Source organism: Palaemon carinicauda, chromosome 37, assembly GCF_036898095.1.
Source record: "Palaemon carinicauda isolate YSFRI2023 chromosome 37, ASM3689809v2, whole genome shotgun sequence".
NCBI classification, from domain to species: domain Eukaryota; kingdom Metazoa; phylum Arthropoda; class Malacostraca; order Decapoda; family Palaemonidae; genus Palaemon; species Palaemon carinicauda.
In genome coordinates this window covers 30,319,342-30,342,481 of record NC_090761.1, presented here as the reverse complement: position 1 = coordinate 30,342,481, position 23,140 = coordinate 30,319,342, and the positions used below count along the sequence as shown (strand labels likewise).

Below are 23,140 nucleotides of genomic sequence, written 5' to 3'. Positions count from 1 at the left end.
ATGAACTGTAAGTTAACAAAATTTGTATTGGAATCACCACAAGAGATAGATGGAAAAGTTCCTAAACAAGATCTAGGAACTGGTCAGAAAAGATAAAAAATCTAATAGAGGAAATATTGTAAATGAGGGTAAAATCCAAGAAAGATGAAATAGAATTAGCAAAAAAAATAAATAATCTAAAAATCAAGATATTCGTAAACACAATCACACCAAAAATTGAGGAAACACTAAAGAAAGGAAGGAGCATCACATTGATGAGAAGACGACTTGGAACAGGACCCAACAGATGTTTGCTTTAAAGGATGAAAATAGAAATATTATTCACAATAGAGATGGAATGATGAAAATTGCGTAGTTTTTTTTATATAATGCTATTCGATAGTGAAATAAGAAATAACCTCATCAATAGCAATAATAAACACCTAAGCCGGTACCAAACGTAATAGTAGGAGAAGTAAAGAAAACAATAAAAGGTATGAAAAGAGGCAAAACAGCAGGAAAAGATAACCTAACAATTGATTTAATAATAGATTGAGGAGATTTCATCGTTGTAAAACTGGTTGAACTTCACGCCAAATGCCTTCAAGAATGCTCTATAACTACAGCTTGGAGAAACTTTATCATTACAATAAATCACGAAAAAGGAGACGCTAAAAACCTGAAAAATTACCGCCCAATAAGTTTACTCTGTAATATATAAATTATTTACAAAGATGATAGTAGACCGGATACAAAGACAGCTAGACTTTAATCAACCTAGAGAAGAGGCATGCTTTAGAAATGTGTATTCAACAACCGACCATATCCATGTAATTAATCAGGTAATAGAAAAATCAACAGAATATGACAAACCACTATATATGGCATTTATAGACTGTGAGAAAGCTTTTAATTCTGTTAAAACCTCAGGAATACTGAAAGCACTTAAAAAAAACAAGGAATAGAAGAATCTTTTGTTAGAATCCTGGAAGATATCTATACAGGAAGTACACCAATCCTAAAACTAAATACAGATACTGGGAAAATTCCGATCGAGAAAGGAGTTAGACAGGAAGACGGCATCTTTCCTAAATTATTCACAGCATTCCTAGAAGTTTTTAGAGAATTTAGTTTAGGAAAATGTAGGAATTAATATTAACGGGGAACTCCATAACAACTTAAGATTTTTAGATGGCATAGTTGTGTCTAATGAATCCTTTGAGGAATTACTAAAGATGATAGAAGATTTTAATAGAGAAAGCAGAAATGTAAGACTGAAAATGAATGTGTAAAATAAGATAATGTTCAATGAAAATGCAATAGACAGCAAATAAGAGTTATGAACGAGTCTGTAGAGATTGCTAATGGATATACATACTTAGGACACAGTAACTGATTTCCCATGACAAGAGACCAAAATTAAAAGAAGGATAAGTATGGAATGGAGAGCATTTGGTAAACAAAATGAGATTATGCAAAGTAAAATGCCGCTTTCTCTAAAAAGATAGGTAGTCAATGAGATGGTCCGACCAGTATTAACTTATTCATCAGAAACTTGTAGTCTTACTAAAGCCTTAGAACATAAGCTAGTTACAACTAAAAAGAGCCATGAAAAGAATAATTGTGGGAATAACAAAAAAAAAAAAAAAAAAAAAAAAACGCAACATGTATATGAGAGCAAACTGAAGTAAAGGATATTCTAATATGTAAGAAAAGGAAATGGACAGGGGCAGGACATATAATGAGAATGACAGACGAGAGAGGGACATTAAGAATAACAGAATGGGTCCCTAGAGATTGTAAAAGAAGCAGGGGAAGGAAGAGAAGATGATGGATTGACGAGTTTGCAATCTCTTGTGACCCATTCTGTTATTCTTAATGTCCACCTATTATCTGTCATTCTCACTGTCCTGCCCATGTCTTTTTTAGAATCCCCGCTACTTTAGTTTGTTCTCGTATCCATGTTGCTATTTTTTTTTTCTGTTGCTTATTGTTATTCCTATTATTATTCTTTCAAAAGCTCTTCGAGTTGAAACTAGCTTATGTTCTAAGGACATATTAAGACTCCAAATTTCTAATTGGTATGTTGATACTGATAAGACCATCTGATTAAATACTTTTCTTTCCAGAGAAAGTGGCATTTTATTTTTCATTAATTTTGTTTACCAAAAGCTCTTCATTTCATGCTTGTCCTTCTTTCAATTTCGGTCTCATGTCCTGGGGAAACACTGTCTGTCCTTAGTACGTATATTCATTAACAATCTGTAGAGGTTTGTCCATAACCGCTATTTTTTGTCGCTTTGCATTTTTATGGAACATTATCTAAGCTTTCATTTTTCAGTCCTACATTACGGATTTCTCAATTCAAATCTTCAGTTATATTTAGCAATTCCTCCCATGATTCACTAAATAGGACTGCCATCTACAAACCGTAAGTTTTATAGTATTTCCCGTTGATGTTCATTCCTACATTTGCCTGATCTTAATTCTTAAAAACTTATTCTAGACGTGTGAATACTTTCTCTTATTACCACTGTGTTTATTTACTTTCTCGAAGTTAGTTTTTCTCTTTCTATAGATCAGGATAAATTTAACTTTTCCCATTCTACGGTCGCTTGACTGTTAACTTTTTCAACGCTGTTGAATCTTTAAGTAAATTACCCTTTTCACTCAGAAATAAAATTGATTTGGTTTTTAGTTTCTTCAGTTTGATCTTCTCCATGTCCATTTTCTATGTTCCTATTTATATAAAAAAAAAAAAAAGGAGTTCATGTTTAGATTCTTTCTTTCAGCTAATTCAGCAAGCATGACTTCTTTTTCATTCCTTGTGCCTAACCCAAATCGCCTACTTTAGCATTGAAATCACCCAAAACAAATATGTTTCTTGAAGAATATCGCGTAAAAAAATATTTTTCTTTCTCCGTATGAGATGATGGATGTTGGTGCATACGTTTGAATGATCTTCATTTTAGACTTCTTATTTAGTTTGATAATAAATCATCCAATTGTATCACAGATGCCAAAAAATTCTGTTACATGCAAGATTTTTATTTATAAAACCACTCAATTTTCATCGTTCCTTTATGTTCTTTGAAGATAAATATTTGGTCCTCTTTTAACTCTAGATGAAATTCCCCAGTTCTTCGGATCTCACGTAATCCTATTTTATAATACTTCAATTAATTGATTTCAGTTCTTCTCTTAATACATCAAGATCTTCCCTAGACAGACTCCTGACATTGTACGTTACTAGGTTCAGTTACCAAAGATGGCTTGTTTTAGTCCAGAGATTTTTTAGCAGCCCTGCAGTGGTGGGATGTAGCTGCCCTACAAGCTAGTATGAGTCAATGTAACTTAAGTTTCTTGGACCTGCGTTCGGTTCCCTGGCCAACCAGAAGCTATTATCTTTTGAGTTGATTCCCCCTTAGGTCTCTGATCCCCGAAGTATAGAGAATCAAAATATTAGGAGGGGTATAATATATGCCTTAAATATATATATATATATATATATATATATATATATATATATATATATATATATATATATATATATGTGTGTGTGTGTGTGTGTGTATGAGAAATACGTTTAAATTTGTAAAATTATTGTATATATATAAATGTATATAGTGGATGAATTATTTATAACGCTTATATTTTCATTTGTTTAAATAAACCACAAATGACTTGAAGTATAATACGAATTAAGAGGCATTTGGGGCTTATTGCGAAAATCGCAAGTATTAGTGATAAATTATCGCAAAACAGCGAAGTGTTACAAACACGCAAACATGCTATAATAGTGGATATGGATTGATTTCGATTCTAAGGGGAAAACCATATGTATGTGTGTAGGGAGGAAGGCAGACATTGATTGTCGAAAGTTTTCGAGGAAGTAATGTAAATTACAAGGTAGAGTAAGCTAAGTTTTCCTGTATTGATAGCGAGTGCAAAAGAAAAGCAAGAACCGACTGGAGAGAATATTTAGACAGTAAAGCAGATGAGGCTGACAAAGCCATGAATTCAGGGAGTGGTTATGGTGTAAGAATCGCTGATAGAATTAATGAAATCTCGACTGGGGCAAAGAAGAAGCATATTCCCATCAGAAAGAGATGTGGCTCTGTTATAGCAACAGAAGATGAAGAAGGGCAACGTTGGATGGAACATTTTAGTGAGGTTATGAATAGGAGATATGAAGGGAATAATTTCATTGATATACCTGAAGCTGAGGAAGACCTTGAAGTGGCCATAAATGAATTCGGTATGTTTGAAGTCGAAGCTATCATTAAAAAACTCAAGATATGGGAAGCCCTTGGATACGATAGAATAACTGCCGAGGTGATACTTGCTGAAAAGGAAATGACTCTCAGAATACTTGCAAGGTTATTTTTTGTAGAATGTGGCATAAAGAGGCAAAATCTGATGAATGGGTGCTAGGAGTGTTGGTGAAAATGGCAAAAAAAAGGCGACCTGCCTGATTACAATAATTACAGAGGCATCACAGTTATGAAAATATATAGTATGCTTATTTTAAAGAGACTATAGAGAGAAAGATTGATGAAAACTTAAATCCACTTTTGATGGTATTATGGTATTTGTGGACTATGAAAAAGCCTTTAATAATGTGCACCGGCCAATTTTGTGGAGTCCTGCGTTATTGTGGAATTCCTCTTAAATATGTGAATTTGATGAAGTCATAGCAAGTGCAAAGTTAATGTTAATGGGATTTTATCAAATGAATTTCCAGTGAACAGTGGGTTACTCCAAGGGAATGTATTGTCACTTATATTATTTATCCTCCTCGTGGCTTTTGTAATGCGTAGAACAGTCGGTGATGGTGGAAATTATTGAATTGCATTGGTGATAGAAAATTAGCAGACCTAGAGTATGCTGATGATGCTGTCCTTGTTAGCAGAACACCACAGGATTTGCAATGCTTACCAGAATCCATGAAATATCACACGAGCTTGGGCTGAAGATAGATAAAAGAAAGACAGAGATGATGAGAATGAAATATGCAACGGAAGATGAAATATCATTTGAAGAGAAAGGATTAATGAGGTAGAATCATTCAATTATTTAGGAACTATGATCTCCAGTACAGGGTCTTTAGAATTAGAGTTTAGTGAAAGATTGAGAAAAGCAAATCAGACAGTGGCTAGGTTAAGTGAAATTTTGAAATTAAATTGCCTGAAGTTACATATTAAAATCAAACTATATATCAATTTAGTGAGATTGGTGTTACTGTATGGAAATGAGTCATGGTATGAAGATAAAACAATATCCAATAGATTTAGTAGATTTGAGAACAAAGCCCTCAGAAGGATATTGGGAGTTAAATGGCAGGACAGGATTGGAAATGAAGCTATAAGAGAGATTACTCGAGTACCATATGTGGATGAGATCATGATGAGGGGTAGATGGAGATGGTTTGGGCATGCTCTTTACACTCCCCAAGAGAGATTAGTTCACCAGACGTTCAGTTGGGCTCCGCAAGACACTAGAAGAGTTGGAAGACCCAGGTCTACATAGCTGAGGGCCATGCAACACGAAGTAGGAGAAGATGAATTGAGAAGTATTGAAATAAAAGCTTAAGATAGAGACGACTGGCGAAATTTAACCGAGGCCCCTTGCGTAAATAAGCGTAGGAGCACATGATGGCGATTATATATATATATATATATATATATATATATATATATATATATATATATATATATATATATATATATATATATATACACTCTAGGTCAGCAAATTTCTTATTACCAATCCAGTTCAATCCCTCTCCCCCCATAGCCAACAGTTTTATGCATTACAAGATCCATAAGAAGGATAAACAACGTAGGTGTCAACACATTCCCTTGGAGTACTCCTCTGTTTTAATACAATGGAAAAATTATTCCTATCTCCTAACCCTTAGGAACTTATTGCAGAATCAGATACAGTACACTATGCAGACCTTTATATCCCATTTTCCATCTTTAATTACAACGTCTTGGAAAAGTTAGATTTCAAGATTTTCTTGATATGTTAAGTTTGTTAGTATATAATAGTCCATTATCTCTATATTCCATAATGTTTTCAACTTGAAGCATATTTTATGTAATTAGGCGATGGAAATGAAGGTTTATGGGTACTAATACTATGAAAATATCATTATCGTCTCTCTCTCTCTCTCTCTCTCTCTCTCTCTCTCTCTCTCTCTCTCTCTCTCTCTCTCTCTCTCTCTCTCCTGAGGCGTGTTGAGAATATTAGTGTACATGATCTCAAACCTGTGCAGCAGATGATACGTTGTAATAGCCAGTTATCTTGGGTGTTTATTGTGGTCGTCTGATTATTAGTCAAGCTACAACCCTAATTGGAAAAGTGGAATGGTAGACACCCAATGGCTTCTATCGGTAAGGCAGCCTAGTGCTGATAGGATTGAAGAAAACTGTAAATGAGAATTAATGAAAAAGAAAAATCATAAAGCATATAAAGATCACTTACAACGTTAACTTGATATGTCATATATAAACTATGAAATGAGACATGTCATCCTGTTTAATAAAAAGTCGTTTGTGTTGAAGTTTCATCGCTTCAAGTACTAGATTAGGAAGATCATTCCAAATGTCACAAGTGAAATAGGACTTGTAGAATACTGTGTATTATTGAATGTCAAGAGAAAGAAGGCAAAATTTTTAAAATTATCTTCATAACGATTACTACATAGACGATAGTACGGACTTGGGAGATTTTGTATGATAAATGTTATATGCCCAGAATAGGAAAATTCATGGGTGAGGATTTAACACCGTAATGGTATAAAAGCTCTTGTGTGAAGAGATATTGACGAAAGGGTGGAGCCTTCTCCCTTAGTGAGGGGTTGCTGAAATGCTCTCTGATAATAGTGTAGATAATGTTGATAAGGCGTTTTCATATTTTCACCATGTAAGTTTGTAGTAATTTGCAGTGATGTTATTACAGTCACACATTGTTTATGATGATTGATTGATTGCGAAAGTCCTTACAGTGTATGCTTGTTTCCCGGGTCATGCATAACTCACGAATTACACGTGTTGCTTCCATCGATAAACACACGTTGGTGGAAAATGGACCGGTCGTTGAACGGGAGGGGATTAGTCGATCTCTGGTGCGGCGGGCGGCCTGGCTGGCTGGCTGGCACCGAGGCCAACCGGTCGGATCAATTGATGTAAGTAACGACGTAAGAAAGGGGGGGTCCGGGGAGAGGCCATTTCGATCTTCGTAGGAGGTTCACGTATCGTGAGAAGTAGCCCTGAACCTTTTGCCTAGCTTCCTCATTGTAAGGGTCATCACATATTAGCTGATGTAGTCTTTATATTTTATTCAGGAAACGCCGAATGATATAATTATGACGTTCCTTTTCCTTTACCGTTACTTCGATTGGTATTTATGCATAGGTGTTACTACTTCTCAGTGCTTTGCTTAGAGATTATCGACACATGACTGCTAACTTCATATACAATCAAAGGAATATTCATTAGTCGTCCTATCATCACCTCTAAATGTTTTTTAGAAGCCATCCGCCTCTTATCGGACAGGAAAAGTTGACTTGATATTACACTAATAAAAGACTAAACATTTCTTTTCATGTCCATTTTCATGATGTGATTTTCATGAACTCTGACAAAGGCTTCAACATGAAAACATGGAAAGATTCTGAAAAGATCCCTTTAATCTGCAGATTGAAACCGTCCGACTGTGGCTATTTCAATGTTAATAATCTTATTGATTACAATTAAGAAAGAAACAACTTTTCAGTAGTTACCATTGCGTGATTTTTCATCATGGTGCCGAGCGGCACTAAACCCCGATGGCTATGCTTCCAAATACCCTCCTGACATCAGATTCGAGTTTCTAGGTAAAGGCATTTCCTTGGGAGGTTCCTTCCTTGTCATGACATGCAAATTCAAGCCTTTGTAAGCGTGACTGCGAGGTCTATTTTGGCAAGTCATCCCCGTTTTAGCCGTAGCATCAAAGCTATGTCGCTTCTAACGTCAAGGCCTAAATTCCCCAAGTGGACACAAATGTACGAAACGAATGTAGTCCTTAAAGATTAGAAAGATTATTCTTTGTTCTTGTTTTTTTCCCCGGGACAAAATTTATTTATTCAAGTTTATTAGACATAAATCTGGTGTTCTTCAAAAGGTTTGTTACATACTCGGCTGCACAAACCTGCCATGAATTTTGTATTTTCCTCCTCGATTTCTTACCTTTGTATCTATTATTATTGTTATTATTATTATTATTATTATTATTATTATTATTTAGATTTTAGGATTTATAATAATTAATTCAAAACAATCGTAAAAGACTCTAGCTAAACAACCTTCAAAATAGTGACTGTGCGTGGTGGGAAGAAATATTTTTTTTACTTTGAAGATAAACATGAAAATTTAGATAAACAATCAAAGGACCATCTGCAAACTACAGAAGTAACAGTGACTGTCAGAAAACTGAGGCAGTGGTGCATAGTATTGCAGCAGCCGGGTGCACAGCCATGCAGTCCTGCTGCCTGACTGCCGTTGCACAGTCTCGGCAGTCAAGGAAAGGAAGCAGGGCTTTTGGTATTTGGTAGCGTGGGGACTTTACACCCCAGCTAAAAGGGAATGTTAATGCGGTGTTAATCTAACAGCTGCCATGCATGACAGGTGCCTCTTAGCAACGAGAGGTTTCCTTATCGATTGCCTTATTCGCAAATTTTTCTTCCCTTCATAACCAGTGCTGCTATCCTTCATACTTATTATTATTATTATTATTATTATTATTATTATTATTATTATTATTATTATTATTATTATTATTATTGTTAGCTAAACTACAACCCTAGTTGGAAAAGCAGGGTGCTACAAACCCAAGGACTTCAATAGGGAAAGCAGCCAAGCTCGGAAAGAAAATAAAAACATACTGAATATACTGTCAACAAGAGAGAATTAAAATTAGATAAGATATGTGAAGATCGGTAACAACTTTTAAGTAGGTCAGTCATACGTAAACTATAAATCGAGAACATGGTAGAACGGAGGAATCAAAACATTTACTCTGGATTGATTGATCACTTGAAATCCGAAGACTTACTCATAAGTTAATGTTTTGCAATTTAAAAAGAACATTATATTTACAGTCAAGAATCACACCTAGATTTTTAAAAGTTTTAAATAGTTATATAGACATTGTATTGTCAATACAAAGATGTGGATGATATGGAGCCATTATTTTCGACCTACTTACAATCATATTTTGAGTTTTGTCATGTTTCAACCTCATGCCCCGTAATTTGCACCAAACACTAATTTTAACTTGATCGCTATTAGGAGATTCAACAATCACACGTGTACATTCAGGAGGCCGAGTTGATGCATAGAGATTTGGCTAAAGGCCTGTATGAATATGAATGTGTGTCTGCCAGATGAAATATTTCACGAAGGACTTAGTCTCAGGATTATGCCAAATTCCTCTATTGCCATTTAGGTTCTGTTAGCTGTTAAAGTTTTGTATACTGTTCGGGTATTAGGTTATGTTGCACACTAAGTTTCTTCCCACATTCGAACTTCTCTTTGCTTCTCTGTACACATCTAATCCGCCTGTATATAGGAATTAGCAATTGTTTGATATATATATATATATATATATATATATATATATATATATATATATATATATATATATATATATACTGTATACATATATATATACTGTATATATATATATATATATATATATATATATATATATATATACTGTATACATATATATATACTGTATATATATATATATATATATATATATATATATTTATATATATATATATATATATATATATATATATATATATATATATATATATATATTCAAATTCTTGCTAGGGGTCTTTTGACTGGCAAGACAGTACTACGTTGGATCCTTCTCTCTGGTTACGGTTCATTTCCCCTTTGCCTACACACTGAATAGTCTGGCCTATTCTTTACATATTCTCCTGTCCTACTACACCTGACAACACAGATTACCAAAGAATTCTTCACTTAAGGGGTTATCTAGTGCACTGTAATTTTTCAGTGGCTACTTTTCTCTTGGTATGGGTAGAAAAGACACTTTAGCTATGGTAAGCAGCTCTTCTAGGAAAAGGACACTCCAAAATCAAACCCTTGTTCTCTAGTCTTGGATAATGCCATAGTATCTGTACCATGGTCTTCCACTGTCTTGGGTTAGAGTTCTCTTGTTTGAGGTTACACTCGAGAACACTCTTCTATCTTATTTCTCTTCCTCTTGTTTTGTTAAGGTTTTCATAGTTTAAATAGGAGATATTTATTTCAATGTTGTTACTCTTCCTAAAATATTTTATTTTCCTTTTTTCCTCTCCTCACTGGGCTATTTTCCCTGTTGGAGCCCCTGGGCTATTTTCCCTGTTGGGGAGCCCCTGGGCGTATACATCCTGCTTTTCCAACTGGGGTTGTAGCTTAGCAAGTAATAATAATAATAATGATGATGTAGCGTTGAGCGACATGGAGTCATACCTTGGTGACAGGGGGTTATTCCGAGAGGTATACTCGGAAAACTCAATCTCCCACAAATTGTTGAACCCACTGGTTGTAGTTAGGAAAGCGGGAGGGATGGGAACGATTGAATATGTGTGCATTTCTCTCAAAATAGTTAACTGTCATTTTTGACGGGTCGCGTACAGTATGTCAGCTGTTAAACACTAGGTTACTGATGTCTGACTCTAGTCCATATCTTTGGTGCATTGGAATATTTCTCCCTCTCTTACGTTAGTAAGTTTTGATCTTAGTGGAATTGAAGTCGGAATGCTGAATGCAAATTAAAAGAAAGGTTATGTCTTTGTTGAGAAGAAATGTTGCATACTGTACAGTGTCATTCTTCAAAACACTACAAAATCGTTCTCCTTTCCTCTACCTATCCATTCTTTCTAGATGTCTCAGCCATTTCAAAACTGCTGCGCTTCTGTTCACCAACGCTTCTCATTCTCGCATTCTCTAAGTAACTATCTCTACGTATTTCGCCCTTTGGTGAATAGACAGGTCAGCACAAAACAACTAGGCCCACATCGAGACAACTCTTGCCCACATCATGACAACTCTGCTCACTCGAAGACAACTCTGCTCCCATCGGGACAACTCTGCTCTCATTGAGCTATCTCGGCCAGCAAATGAGACAACAACTCCCGCATTTAAACAACACAGCCCGCATTGAGACAATTCTGTTCACATCGAGACAACTCGGCCAGCAATTGAGACAACTCTGCTTACATTGAGACAACTCGGACTGGAATTGAGACAACTTCTCTCACATTGAGACAATTCTGCTCACATCCAGACAACTTGACCAGCAATTGAGACAACTCCTCCCACATTGAAACAACTCTGCTCACATCCAGTCAACTCAGCCAGCAATTGAGACAACTTCCGCATTGAGACAACTCTGCTCACATCAAGACAATTCAGCCAGCAGTTGAGACAAGTCTGCTCTCATCGAGACACTCGGGCAGCAATTGAGACAACTCTGCTCACATCAAGACAATTCGGCCAGCAATTGAGACAATTCCTCCCGCATTGAGACAACTCAGCCAGCAATTGAGACAAGTCTGCTCTCATCGAGACACTCGGGCAGCAATTGAGACAACTCTGCTCACATCAAGACAATTCAGCCAGCAGTTGAGACAAGTCTGCTCTCATCAAGACAATTCGGCCAGCAATTGAGACAATTCCTCCCGCATTGAGACAACTCAGCCAGCAATTGAGACAATTTCTGCATTAAGACAACTTCCGCATTGAGACAACTCTGCTCACATCAAGACAATTCGCCCAACAGTTGAGACAACTCTGCTCTCATCGAGACACTCGGCCAGCAATTGAGACAACTCCTGTATTGAGACAACTCTGCTCACATCGAGACAACTCGGGCCGGCAATTGAGACAATTCCTCCCGCATTGAGACAACTCTGCTCACATTGAGACAACTCGGGCCAGCAATTGAGACAATTCCTCCCGCATTGAGACAACTCGGCCAGCAATTGAGACAATTCCTCCCGCACTGAGACAACTCTGCTCACATCGAGACAACTTGGCCAGCAATTGAGATAATTCCTCCCGCATTGAGACAACTCTGCTCACATAGAGACAACTTGGCCAGCAATTGAGACTCCTCCTCCCGCATTGAGACAACCCTGCTCACATCGAGACAACTCGGCCAGAAATTTAGACAACTTCCGCATTGAGACAACTCTGCTCACATCAAGACAACTCGGCCAGCAGTTGAAACCATTTCCGCATTGAGACAACTTTGCCCACATTGAGACAACTCGACCAGCAATTGAGACAACTCCTGTATTGTGACAACTCTGCTCACATCGAGACAATTCGGCCAGCAATTAAGGCTCCTCCTCCTGCATTGAGACTACTCTGCTCACATTGAGACAACTCGGCCAGCAATTGAAACAATTCCTCCTGCATTGAGACAACTCTGCTCACATTGAGACAACTCGGCCAGCAATTGAGACAACTCTTTCTGCATTGAGACAACTCTGCTCACATCAAGACAACTCAGTCAGCAGTTGAGACAACTTCTGCATTGAGACAACTCTGCTCACATCGAGACAACTCGGCCAGCAATAGAGACAACTTCCGCATTAAGACAACTTGGCTCACGTTAATACAACTCGGCCAGCAATTGAGGCAACTCCTCCCATATTGAGACAACTCCTCCCGTATTGAGACCAAACAAGGTCAAGGCCAAAGGTCAAGGTCACAGTCAAGAAAAATGTCCAATTCACGTAATCAGTCATAATTTTGGACATCATTGTCACAGAAACTTCAAACTTGGTTCATAATTGAGTGTGTGAAAACCCACGCCAATTAATTCATGTTAAGGTCAAAAGTCAAGGTCAAGGTTGTGAAGTAAGCTGCCGCGGCAAAGGTTTGTGCTCTACTGATAGCCCCAATAGTTATTATTATTATTATTATTATTATTATTATTATTATTATTATTATCAGTTGGAAAAGCAGGATGCCATAAGCCCAGGGCTCTAACAGGGAAAACAGCCCAGCAAGGAAAGGAAATAAATGAATGTACTACATATGATAATAGTAAAGTAGCTCTGTCACATATAAACAATGAAGATTAAAAGCATTCCCTGCCAGGTTGAACTTTCGAAGTACATCTGCCTGATTAGGAAGATCATTCCACAATGTGGTCACAGCTTGAATAGACCTTGTAGAATACTGTGTAGTGTTGATGTTTGTGATGGAGAAGGCAACGCTATTAGAATTAACTGCATACCTAGTACCTAGTACATGATGGTACAGTCTGGGAATATCTGAATGCAAAATATGTTTAGAATCATGAAAATTCTTATGCAACTTACACAAAGAACTAAGGGATCGGACGTGCCAGAGATTAATGTTCAGATCAGGAATAAGGAATGTAATAGACCGCAAGTTTTTGTCCAATCAGCAACTGATAACCAGACAGGAGAACAATACTCGAAACAAGGTTAAATGAAAGAATTAAAACTTCTCATGATAGATTGATCACTGAAAAGTTAAAAGAATTTCTCAATAAACTATATTTGTGAGGAATTGAAGAAAAATCCGAATGTGTTCATCAAAAGTAATTTTGCATTCAAGAATCACCCCAAAAATTTTGAAGGAGTTATATAGATAACAAATAATATTAATGCAGAGAATTGATGTTGAAGAGCCACAATGACTGTCCTTGACCTACTTATAATCATACTTTGAGTTCCGTAAAGAATCAACTTCATGACCCGCAATTTGCTCACGTCGAAAGAAAAATGGGCGCTGCGATTTTTAATTTTTTGTTCTTATTTTCTATATGTAAACGTTCAGTACAAAACGACGGTGTGTAGACACTATAACGTTTATTTATCCGAGAAAACAATATTTATTTGCACACCAGAAACAATAAATTGAGGAATGTATACAAATGAGAAACTTTATAATTAATCTGAATACAACAATAAAAAAAGTAGTCAATTTGCAATGACTGCATGTAGTCTTTATAACATTTATTAAGTTTTTTTTTTTTTTTTTTTTTTTTTTTTTTTTTTGTCCATAGCTGGCAAGTGTAATCCCTGTAAAGATGTAAGTAAAAGGTCACACAAAACTGACAGATGAGTACTTGATGTGCTCACCGTGAAGCAGTACCCAGGAGTAATGGGTGTGACCGTATTTTATTCATAAAACAAATTTTAAGCACTTGTAAAGTTCTTAAAAGAGACAGAGTCTTACGTTTTGAGGAGTGATTTTATTGACATTTTTTCGAACTATTTAGAATTTCTTTATCAAAATTTTAACTTATTTGAGAAACGGGTTTTATAGATAAGATTTTAACTTAAATTAGCATAGGTTTTTACCTCGTAATTTATTTTTTTACTACTTATATTTACTATAGTTTTATTCTGTATGTTTTATTGGCGTTAATCGGACGAGCTCTGCGAGAGTCGAGCTAGACTCATTTGACTGGTTAATCTCCTCCTTTTGATAACACTAATCTACTTAATTGAAAGCAACAGTTTCAAATTCTTATTCTTTGTCAACTTTTGCTCACTGCAAATATTTCAGTTTGAACCGTTATATATTTTTTTCTTTCAATTGAAAAACTGTAATAATGTATGAAAAAATGACCTCGCACCTGGGGAGAATTGTCTTGGAATCTGCCCCTTCGTAATCGTCTTATTGAACGTATTAACAAATACTATCTTTCATGCTTTCTTGATAAATTTATGTATGTATGTACCTAAGAATGTAGTATTCTTACTATAGACGACGCAAGAACAGTTGAACTGTTTCCTGTGTCAGAGGCTCCGGTTTTACTTCTACCGAATCCATTTATTGCTGCAAGAAGCCCTGGGTATGGCGCTCTCGCTAATGGATCTATGACATTCCAGAACGTTTAGGAATCGCAGCTCTTGTACTTTACTCGCATGGATTTATGAATTCGACTTCACCTATACCAATATCTCCAACTAAAACTCCTCAACTCCTTCCCGAGCCCTCTTACTTATCGGGACTTATTACTATAACTCTTTTTCTCTAACTAAAGACTGGAGGCAGTGGGCTCCTGGGAAGGATATCCCCTTCCCACTGTCACCTTCTTCACTTTCTAAACAGGCTTTAACATTGCCTGTTACCATCCTCAACCCAAAACATAACCCAATATCCTAAAACAAAAGTTGCAGAATACCCCCTACCCCAATTACTTATCCCAAAAAAATCCTACCAAAACACCTACGGGCTGCAAGATAGCAAGAGCCCGTGTCTGGCCAAAATGGCCAGGCAATCTTCAACAACAACATGAATTCGAGCTGTATAGGCCAACCAGCACTAGGGTCTACGAGGCCATTTTGTGCGCAAGTGCTAATGGGATAAAATCTTAGTTTACATTATGAAGTAAAATATAGAAGAGGGCAGCGAGCAAGAAAGAAGAAGGAACGCAGGTCAAGTAGGAGGATATAAAGCAGGAGCATCTAGGGGACAAAGGAACCCTGTAGATCCTTCCTTAAGTAATACCGTGAGGTGGACTGAACTGTCTGATGGACTACGTAGTACCTCTCATTATAATCCATTTTCTTCCCGAGTCTGACAACAACAACAACAACGTGCACTTCAGTTAACCGTAGGCATTAACTTGGGCATATTTATGTGTCCCTTCGATCCCTACTATTATAGCAATTGTAGTACAGTAGGCGCACCTATTTTTTAGTCTTCCACTTGAGTTCCTTCGTATCGTCATTTGCTCCATCTTGCTGTCCAAACTCTTTTTAACCCTGACTTCAGGTGCAACTGTTGGATTTCTCCTCCAGTTGCAGTCAGGTGCTGAATGGACTCCTCAAAAGAGTCGACTCTGGCGTACCCAAGAGATAGGTCCAAAATACTTCGACACATTCCGTTCATATCGCCGTGCTAAGTGAATTTTATTTTACAATCTTGGCGAGTAATTGAATGACGTCATCGTTGATCATTGGGATGTTAGGGATTCTGCAGATTTATGTTTAGTTTTTGTAGGAGGGCTTTTCGTTTTATCCACGTTGACCAATCTCTCTCTCTCTCTCTCTCTCTCTCTCTCTCTCTCTCTCTCTCTCTCTCTCTCTCTCTCTCTCTCTCTCTCTCTCACGTGGTTGGTGCACTGTAGGTGTAAAACTCCTTCTTAGTCTTTGCATCATCACTTCGACCCCTGGCTGCATTTGCTTTATGTCCTACTTTATCTGGTCCGCTTCCTTTCTTCCTTCTTGCTGTCTTAACATTTACTTCATAGAGTAACAGCCGGGTTTTCTCGCCATTGCATTTTACCGCTGAGTGGCTTCGCTGGCCCCAACTTCTGGTCATAAAGTCCAAATTCCATTTATCAAAATCTGCCTGTCTGTCTGTCTTGCATCGGCTGGTCATTCTTCCGTTTCCTTCAGTGGTTGACGTGGGCGTGGTCTTCTTGGTATTGTAATGTTAACTTGATCTGATTATCCACTCTCTCTCTCTCTCTCTCTCTCTCTCTCTCTCTCTCTCTCTCTCTCTCTCTCTCTCTCTCTCTCTCTCTCTCTCTCTGTCATTTTATGTGGTGGGTGCGAGTGTGTAAAGGGTAATAATGAATTTCGGCCTTTGTTTACCAGTTAACCTTGAGAGTCCGCGTGGCCTTGTTCGGCCGTTGATCCGGGGGACCCTGTGCTGGACATACTGTGGTTATGTAGTCAGGTGTGTTTGGCCCTCTCTTCCTAAATGGCAAACTGTTCTCGCACAAGGCCAATTTTTTTTCGGATGCTTCCTGGAGGCCAGAAACAAGAAAAGTGTTCTTTGACTCTACTTTTTTTTTTATTGCCTTATATTTCTGATCACGTTTTGTACCTAAAACATAATTATTTCATATATTTGTTACTGTATTCAGTAATTCATCACTGATAACCCATAAACTACATTGAGTGTGTTTGTGCATTTCTGCTCTTATAAGGTCATAGTATTAAATCCTGGAGTATAAGATTTATGTGTAATTTGGGGACATTAATAGCGATTGCCTTTGTTTGCCGCACAGTGAATCGGACTTCCATAGCAACCCGAATGAACCTCGGCTCTAGAGCAACATAATTACAGTAGATAAACGCGTGGAGTCGTTCATTTTTTTTAAAGTTATAATCACTGCCCCTGTACTTTGCTATTAGTTAAGCAGTGACTTGAAAGTTCAAGAGATCAAAGGTCAAGGTTCACAATCTAAGCTGAACTGGGTCCCAGTCCATCAATCCTTTTAGGAAATTGGTGAAAACTCGAGTGTGGCAATGGCGGTTAATAATGGCCGTGTGTTATATTAGAACGTTTTCAATCTCAGATATACGAGTTCGCTCTTAATTTTCGTTTTTTTTTTTCTCTTTTTTTTTGTAACGTTAATAGAGATACTGTGTTTTTCACATGGACCATATTTAATTCTGTTGTTGACCCCCCCCCCCTTTTTTTTTTAAATATTTCGGAATCAATGTTGAATGTTTGAATGCTTATTAGTTTATAGAATAAAAAATGTCAATAAACGCATGAGAATACATACAAGTAGTCAAATGTTCTTTATTTCCGCAGGTGAGTCCGTGCATTGAGAAGGGTGTATGGCGTGGGAGGAGGAGGAGTGTTGCCTTATCGCGTGACAGTACAAAATGTAAGTGTTGTGTGAAGCCACGTCATTGACTTACCTGTTAGCGGATGGCGTTTCCCAGAACAAATTCAGACGAGGTGAATGGCGCTTCTTGGAGAGTTTGCGAGATTGAACAGTCAGATGAGCTTAGATATGTCTTCTCGTGCGGTATAGATTTATTAAGTTTCATCATCGTCTTTGTCTAAAAGACGGAAAGAGAAAGATGAGTGATAGCATAGTTGCCAATTAGATCTTGTAAGTTCATTTACTCCAGTTACCTGTAATTGTATATAGTTACAGAATTAAGTATTCCGTATGTGACATATAATTTTTGGTGTATGCTTTTTATATGCTAGATGCAGATCTGTTAGGATGTGGTACAGATCATTGGTGTGACGAAGATTCATGGCACAAGCTTAACGTATGATATTGTTCATATGTATATATCATTCCTTCGGCTAATCCTGAAATCCCGGAAAAGGTGTAGCACTAGCAGTTGGCCCAGACGTGTGTCTGCGCAAAGCCTGCAAAAGGAGTCCTACCGGGAAAAATCGAAGTTATATCCACTCCTCACCTCAGCTTTAATCAAATGCGACTCTCTTCTGTCCAAATTAAGGTTCCTCTTTCACTACTTTCGTAAGCAGAAATAAATTAAAGCGATTTAATATTTGGAGTTATCGTAAAGTTCTAATCAGGTTCATGGCCAGCACCGAATTTCAAATATAAATGAAATAACCTGGGCTTCTTCATTAACAGGCCGGCTGTGGTGTCTGCAGCTCGCCTTTAAGTTTATTTTAATGTACGTTCATTCATTGACCTTTAACTCCTGCTTTGGTCATGTTGGCTCATGCGCGCGGCAATGACCTCTCTGCCCATGTGATGTAAGGGCTCTTACTACAAGAGAGAGAGTGCGTAATCTACCTTTGGTGTAGTTTATTTCCGGCATTATACCCAATTGTCATAAAGGAGAGTTTCTAATTTTACCTGTAGTAGAGTGCGGTGAGCTATTTCCGCATCATGTCGGGCTTGTTACAGGTGTTCTTCGGGTCATTTTTGTTTGTTCATTAGAAATGTTTGTGAATATTTACTTTACACTCGCCCACCCTCGGATAGATCTTTTTTTATTTATTTCATAATTATTACTGAAATACATAGTTTTGATTTAGGTCAACATGTTTAGAGCATTAAAAATTCCTATTGTTTATCTTTAGTTTTCGTACTACTGTGCATTCTCAATTGAAACTCCCTGCATATCGTGTACCAATGGTGAGAATTTCATATCTAATGTGGAAAATCTCTCTCTCTCTCTCTCTCTCTCTCTCTCTCTCTCTCTCTCTCTCTCTCTCTCTCTCTCTCTGTGTCTTAAATAGATTTTGTTTTGGGAATGCACACCGTTGGCTAAGTTGTTGAAAGAAAATTAATGCGTTACTTTTAACCTTTTGATTTAGCGTCCGCTGTTAGACACACTTCTACTGAGAGAGAGAGAGAGAGAGAGAGAGAGAGAGAGAGAGAGAGAGAGAGAGAGAGAGAGAGAGACTGTGTTCTTCGCTGCACTTGAAAGAGCATACTTACTGTAGAAGTAGCTCATTGATATTATCAACTTTATTATGACAACAATTGTAGACGTATGGTTACACTGTCGGGAAGTAATACCAAACGTTAAATGTTCACCCTAACTTCCGTCAGTACAGCCGTAAGTAGCTTTAATTAAATGATCTTCGTTATTTTATTCCTGAAAAAAACTTTAAAAGTAGAATGATTGGAGAAAAAATTGTAATCTATGTATATTTCGTAAACAATATTTCTTCTCCATAAAGAAGGTTAAGGTTGAAAACGCCTTAACCTTTGATTTGGTAAATCCGTTAAATTTTGCGAAATATCTACTTTTCAAAAGCTTGGCTAGAAGCGACCCCACCTCGAGCCCCAACCCTAAACCCATAAATTGTGATTCTGCTTCAGTTCAACATTACCTGCTCCCTCGCTTGGGAAATTTCTTTGGAGACCCACATTCCAGTACGTTTAGCCCTCCCCTCCCCTCCCCTCCTGTCCTCTCTCCATCTGCCAATTGTTATGATTTGTAAAAGAATTTTATCTTTTGTAATATATATTTATATCATCTTAACATTCAAGATTTCATTTATTTATCACCCTTGTTACAGTTTGATCAATTTACCAGACACCAGACTAATATTTCACAGAGAAAACTTGCTTCCACACAATTTATGGTTTGTAAAAGAATTTTATCTATTGTTATATATATTTATATCATCTTAACATTCACGATTTCATATATTTATCACCCTTGCTGCAGTTTGATCAATTTACCAGACACCAGACTAATATTTCACAGAGAAATCTTGCTTCCACACAATTTATTTTAATGCTCAAATGTGTGACATTATACAACTAAACTGTTCACTCCCCGTCTTCCATTGTGGTCTTTTCTATTTTATTAATTAGACCTCCATAAATTTGCCATCATGTTTTTCGTTTGCTTTGTAATTCCTCTCTGATAATGTCTATATTCTGACCTCATTTTTTTTCTTTTGCTTCCATGGCAAATTTTCCATTTCACTTCCTCTTCTGGCAAGAACTTTCAAATGGAGTTAGTTATTAATATATGTCCTGTTCCCTGCCAGCAGTATGTAGCTTATCCTAAGTGGAAGATGTACAGTATGCATTCATTACTGGAAGTTTATTGTTTTAGACATCTTTTGGGGCTGGGATGGAGATTTTAAGAGTTCTTTTGTCTACCTGCTAAGTCATTAGCAGCCATTGCCAGGCCCCTCGGGTCTTAGCTTGGGTAAGTGATTTGGGTGCTAATCGTCTGTTTATGTTCCGTAATTAACGTATTGTGTCTCATAAATAAACTTTTGGGCTGGTTAGTGTAGAATACAACCTCATATATATCTCCAGTTTCATGCAAGTTACTACAGTTCTATGAAGGATTATTGTTTTTTTTTTATGTTTTTCTAGGTTTTGTATTGTTTTAGTCTGACAAAGGAAAAAAGTCGATCGTGAATATTAGCTTATATGAAAATAAGTACCATTTTAGTTGATCGTAATTCATATAACACTGAATATTTAATAGGAGTGAACACTATTGTTGACTTTCCTGTTATTGATACCTGTCATATTCCGAGCTTTCTTTCTTTCTTTCTTTTTTTCTCAATATAAAAATGGCCAATGAAATCATAGAACATAACCCCAAAATTGAGGTGGAACACAATCAGATGGGACCTTGTCTTCCAAGAACCCACCTTATTGCGTTTTTACTTCATGATGTCATATTGTTGATAACACTAGTAAAATTCTCCAATTAGTGTATTTCCAATTAGGCAAGCGGTGATTGCAACATACTGTATTGGCTAATCTTAGTGAGTAGGTACTGCGATCCTGATACAGTTACTTCTGATGTTGAATTAGATCACTTTAGTCCATTTCTTTTAGCGAGGCAGATTTGCACCGACTCGCAACGGTGCCCTTTTAGCTCGGAAAAGTTTCCTGATCGCTGATTGGTTAGAATTATCTTGTCCAACCAATCAGCGGTCAGGAAACATTTCCGAGCTAAAAGGGCACCGCTGCGAGTAGGTGCAAATATGCCTCGCTAAAAGAAATGGACTATAGTTACTCCAAAGTAGTTTACCTTGTTTATGGATAGAATTCCAAACTAATTCAAATGGATTTTAACTGCTGTTTAACTAGAATGGTGAGCGTGGTAGTGTAATTGATATCGATGCTCCTAAGTTTGTAATAGCTTTTGACACCTTCCTTGTGTGTCCACCTTTACGGTTTGTGTTTGCTCATATTTATCTTGGTTTAGTTGGCAGTATTTTTCATTTTTATTTCTTTATATTTCGAGTCATCAGTGTTTTGATTTTATCAGTAAAATGAAGTGATTTTTCCGATATGTATATCGATCATAGATCTTTCAAGTTGTAAGATTTTCGAAACGATGACTGGGTAAACAAGGAAAGGGGGGGGGGGGAGAGCGGGTTTGCTGTTTTTTATCCTAAAAGGAACAGGCTGAAGTGATAGATACATTTTAGTAAGATTGGGGCAGAAATAAGCATCCATGTGAAGAGAAAACGGACTCTCTTTTGCAACTCTTCGTCTGAACCGCCGTGTTTTTATTCACACGGTCATTGAATTTAGCTCTTTGCCGATATAGTTTTAATTTTTTTTTTTTTTTATAATTAGCTTAATTTCATTCCTGGCCATTTTAAAGACAACAGCCGTTATGGTATAGGATGGATTCTCGTAATTGTTATTCAGACTCAGAACTCTAGGAATGTCAAGAAAATCCAAGTAAGAAAGCATCTTGCGTTATAGTTGAATCAAGTCACATAGGGTGCTGCTATTTACTTTACTTTCAGTGAGTTTTGGGGGAGGAAAAGTGTTTGAAGTCTAGAGTATGTTTTCTTCGAAATGCCATTTTCGGCTTCATACATTTAAAGGGAAGGTCTATTCACTTAGTCAAAATATGGGGATGTTCGTAGGTTGTCTTTTAAGTAGGAGTTTGTTGGCTTTTGATTACGCTAGATCGAAATTAGTTTAATTATCTCTCTCTCTCTCTCTCTCTCTCTCTCTCTCTCTCTCTCTCTCTCTCTCTCTCTCTCTCTCTCTCTGTGATTGAGAATTGGTGTTTGAGAAGCTGGCATAGGTCTGCCTGTTGAGCGTTAAGTACCTATTGCTTTGCCTTCCCAATCCTTGTTTAGGTGGAGAGGGGTTTAGTGTGCATGTGTGTGTGCATATTTTCGGTCTCTTGGAAATGGCCAACTTATTAATTACTTGCCATAGCCTCAACAATTTATTATCTTCCTTTGAACTACAGGAATTAAGATTAATGGCTTTAGAGAATAACCATGGATGTTTTCCTTCGTCTCGCTGATTGATAGGAGTGAATAACTAACAAATCAAACTCCGAACTACTTCTTATTATTACATCAAAGTTTTGCAAGGCACAATCTTGAATGTTGCTAATCAAAGCACTAGAAGAAATTTGTGAATGCTTTATCAAAAAAAGCATTCATCTGTATATCCGGCTCCTGATTGGAATGACAAGATAGAAGATCCAACTGCTTGCTTTGACTCGTAGTGGCAACGAACTTCCAACATTCCAGTCAATTGAATTTACATAAAAAAATCATGGATAAATACTAACACGCTTCGTCTTAAATCTGCAGTCTGACTGAACCGCATCCCTATAATGTTCTGTAAACCATACAAAAGAGAACAGGAATAATAATAATAATAATAATAATAGGGAAGTGGGGAATATGGGGAAAGGAAGAGTACCCCTGGATACAATCCAGTTTATAGCTCAAAGGCAGGTACTCGGGATGGGAAAGATTAAGGAAATAGGGAGAAAGAGAAGTACAGGAGAAGAATAAAAGAGAGGGGCAGACCCTCTTGCGATATTAGGGAATTGGTATTATTATTTTTCAGAACAGGAAACGTTTGTCTCTTGATTGGGTTATCACTGACAAATACTCAAGTG

At 37.0% G+C, this 23,140-nt stretch overlaps 1 protein-coding gene across 1 annotated transcript in view; it reads left to right on the top strand.

The window, feature by feature from the left end:
- LOC137629057 (midnolin-like) overlaps positions 1-17,887 on the top strand; it is a 78,435-nt gene extending 60,548 nt beyond the window's left edge. Inside the window, exon 3 of the mRNA XM_068360324.1 lies at positions 17,589-17,887. Within this exon, the coding sequence (XP_068216425.1) occupies positions 17,589-17,693 (105 nt within the window). The 3' untranslated portion in view covers positions 17,694-17,887. The remainder of the gene's footprint in view (positions 1-17,588) is intronic.
- The last annotated feature ends 5,253 nt before the right edge of the window (positions 17,888-23,140 follow it).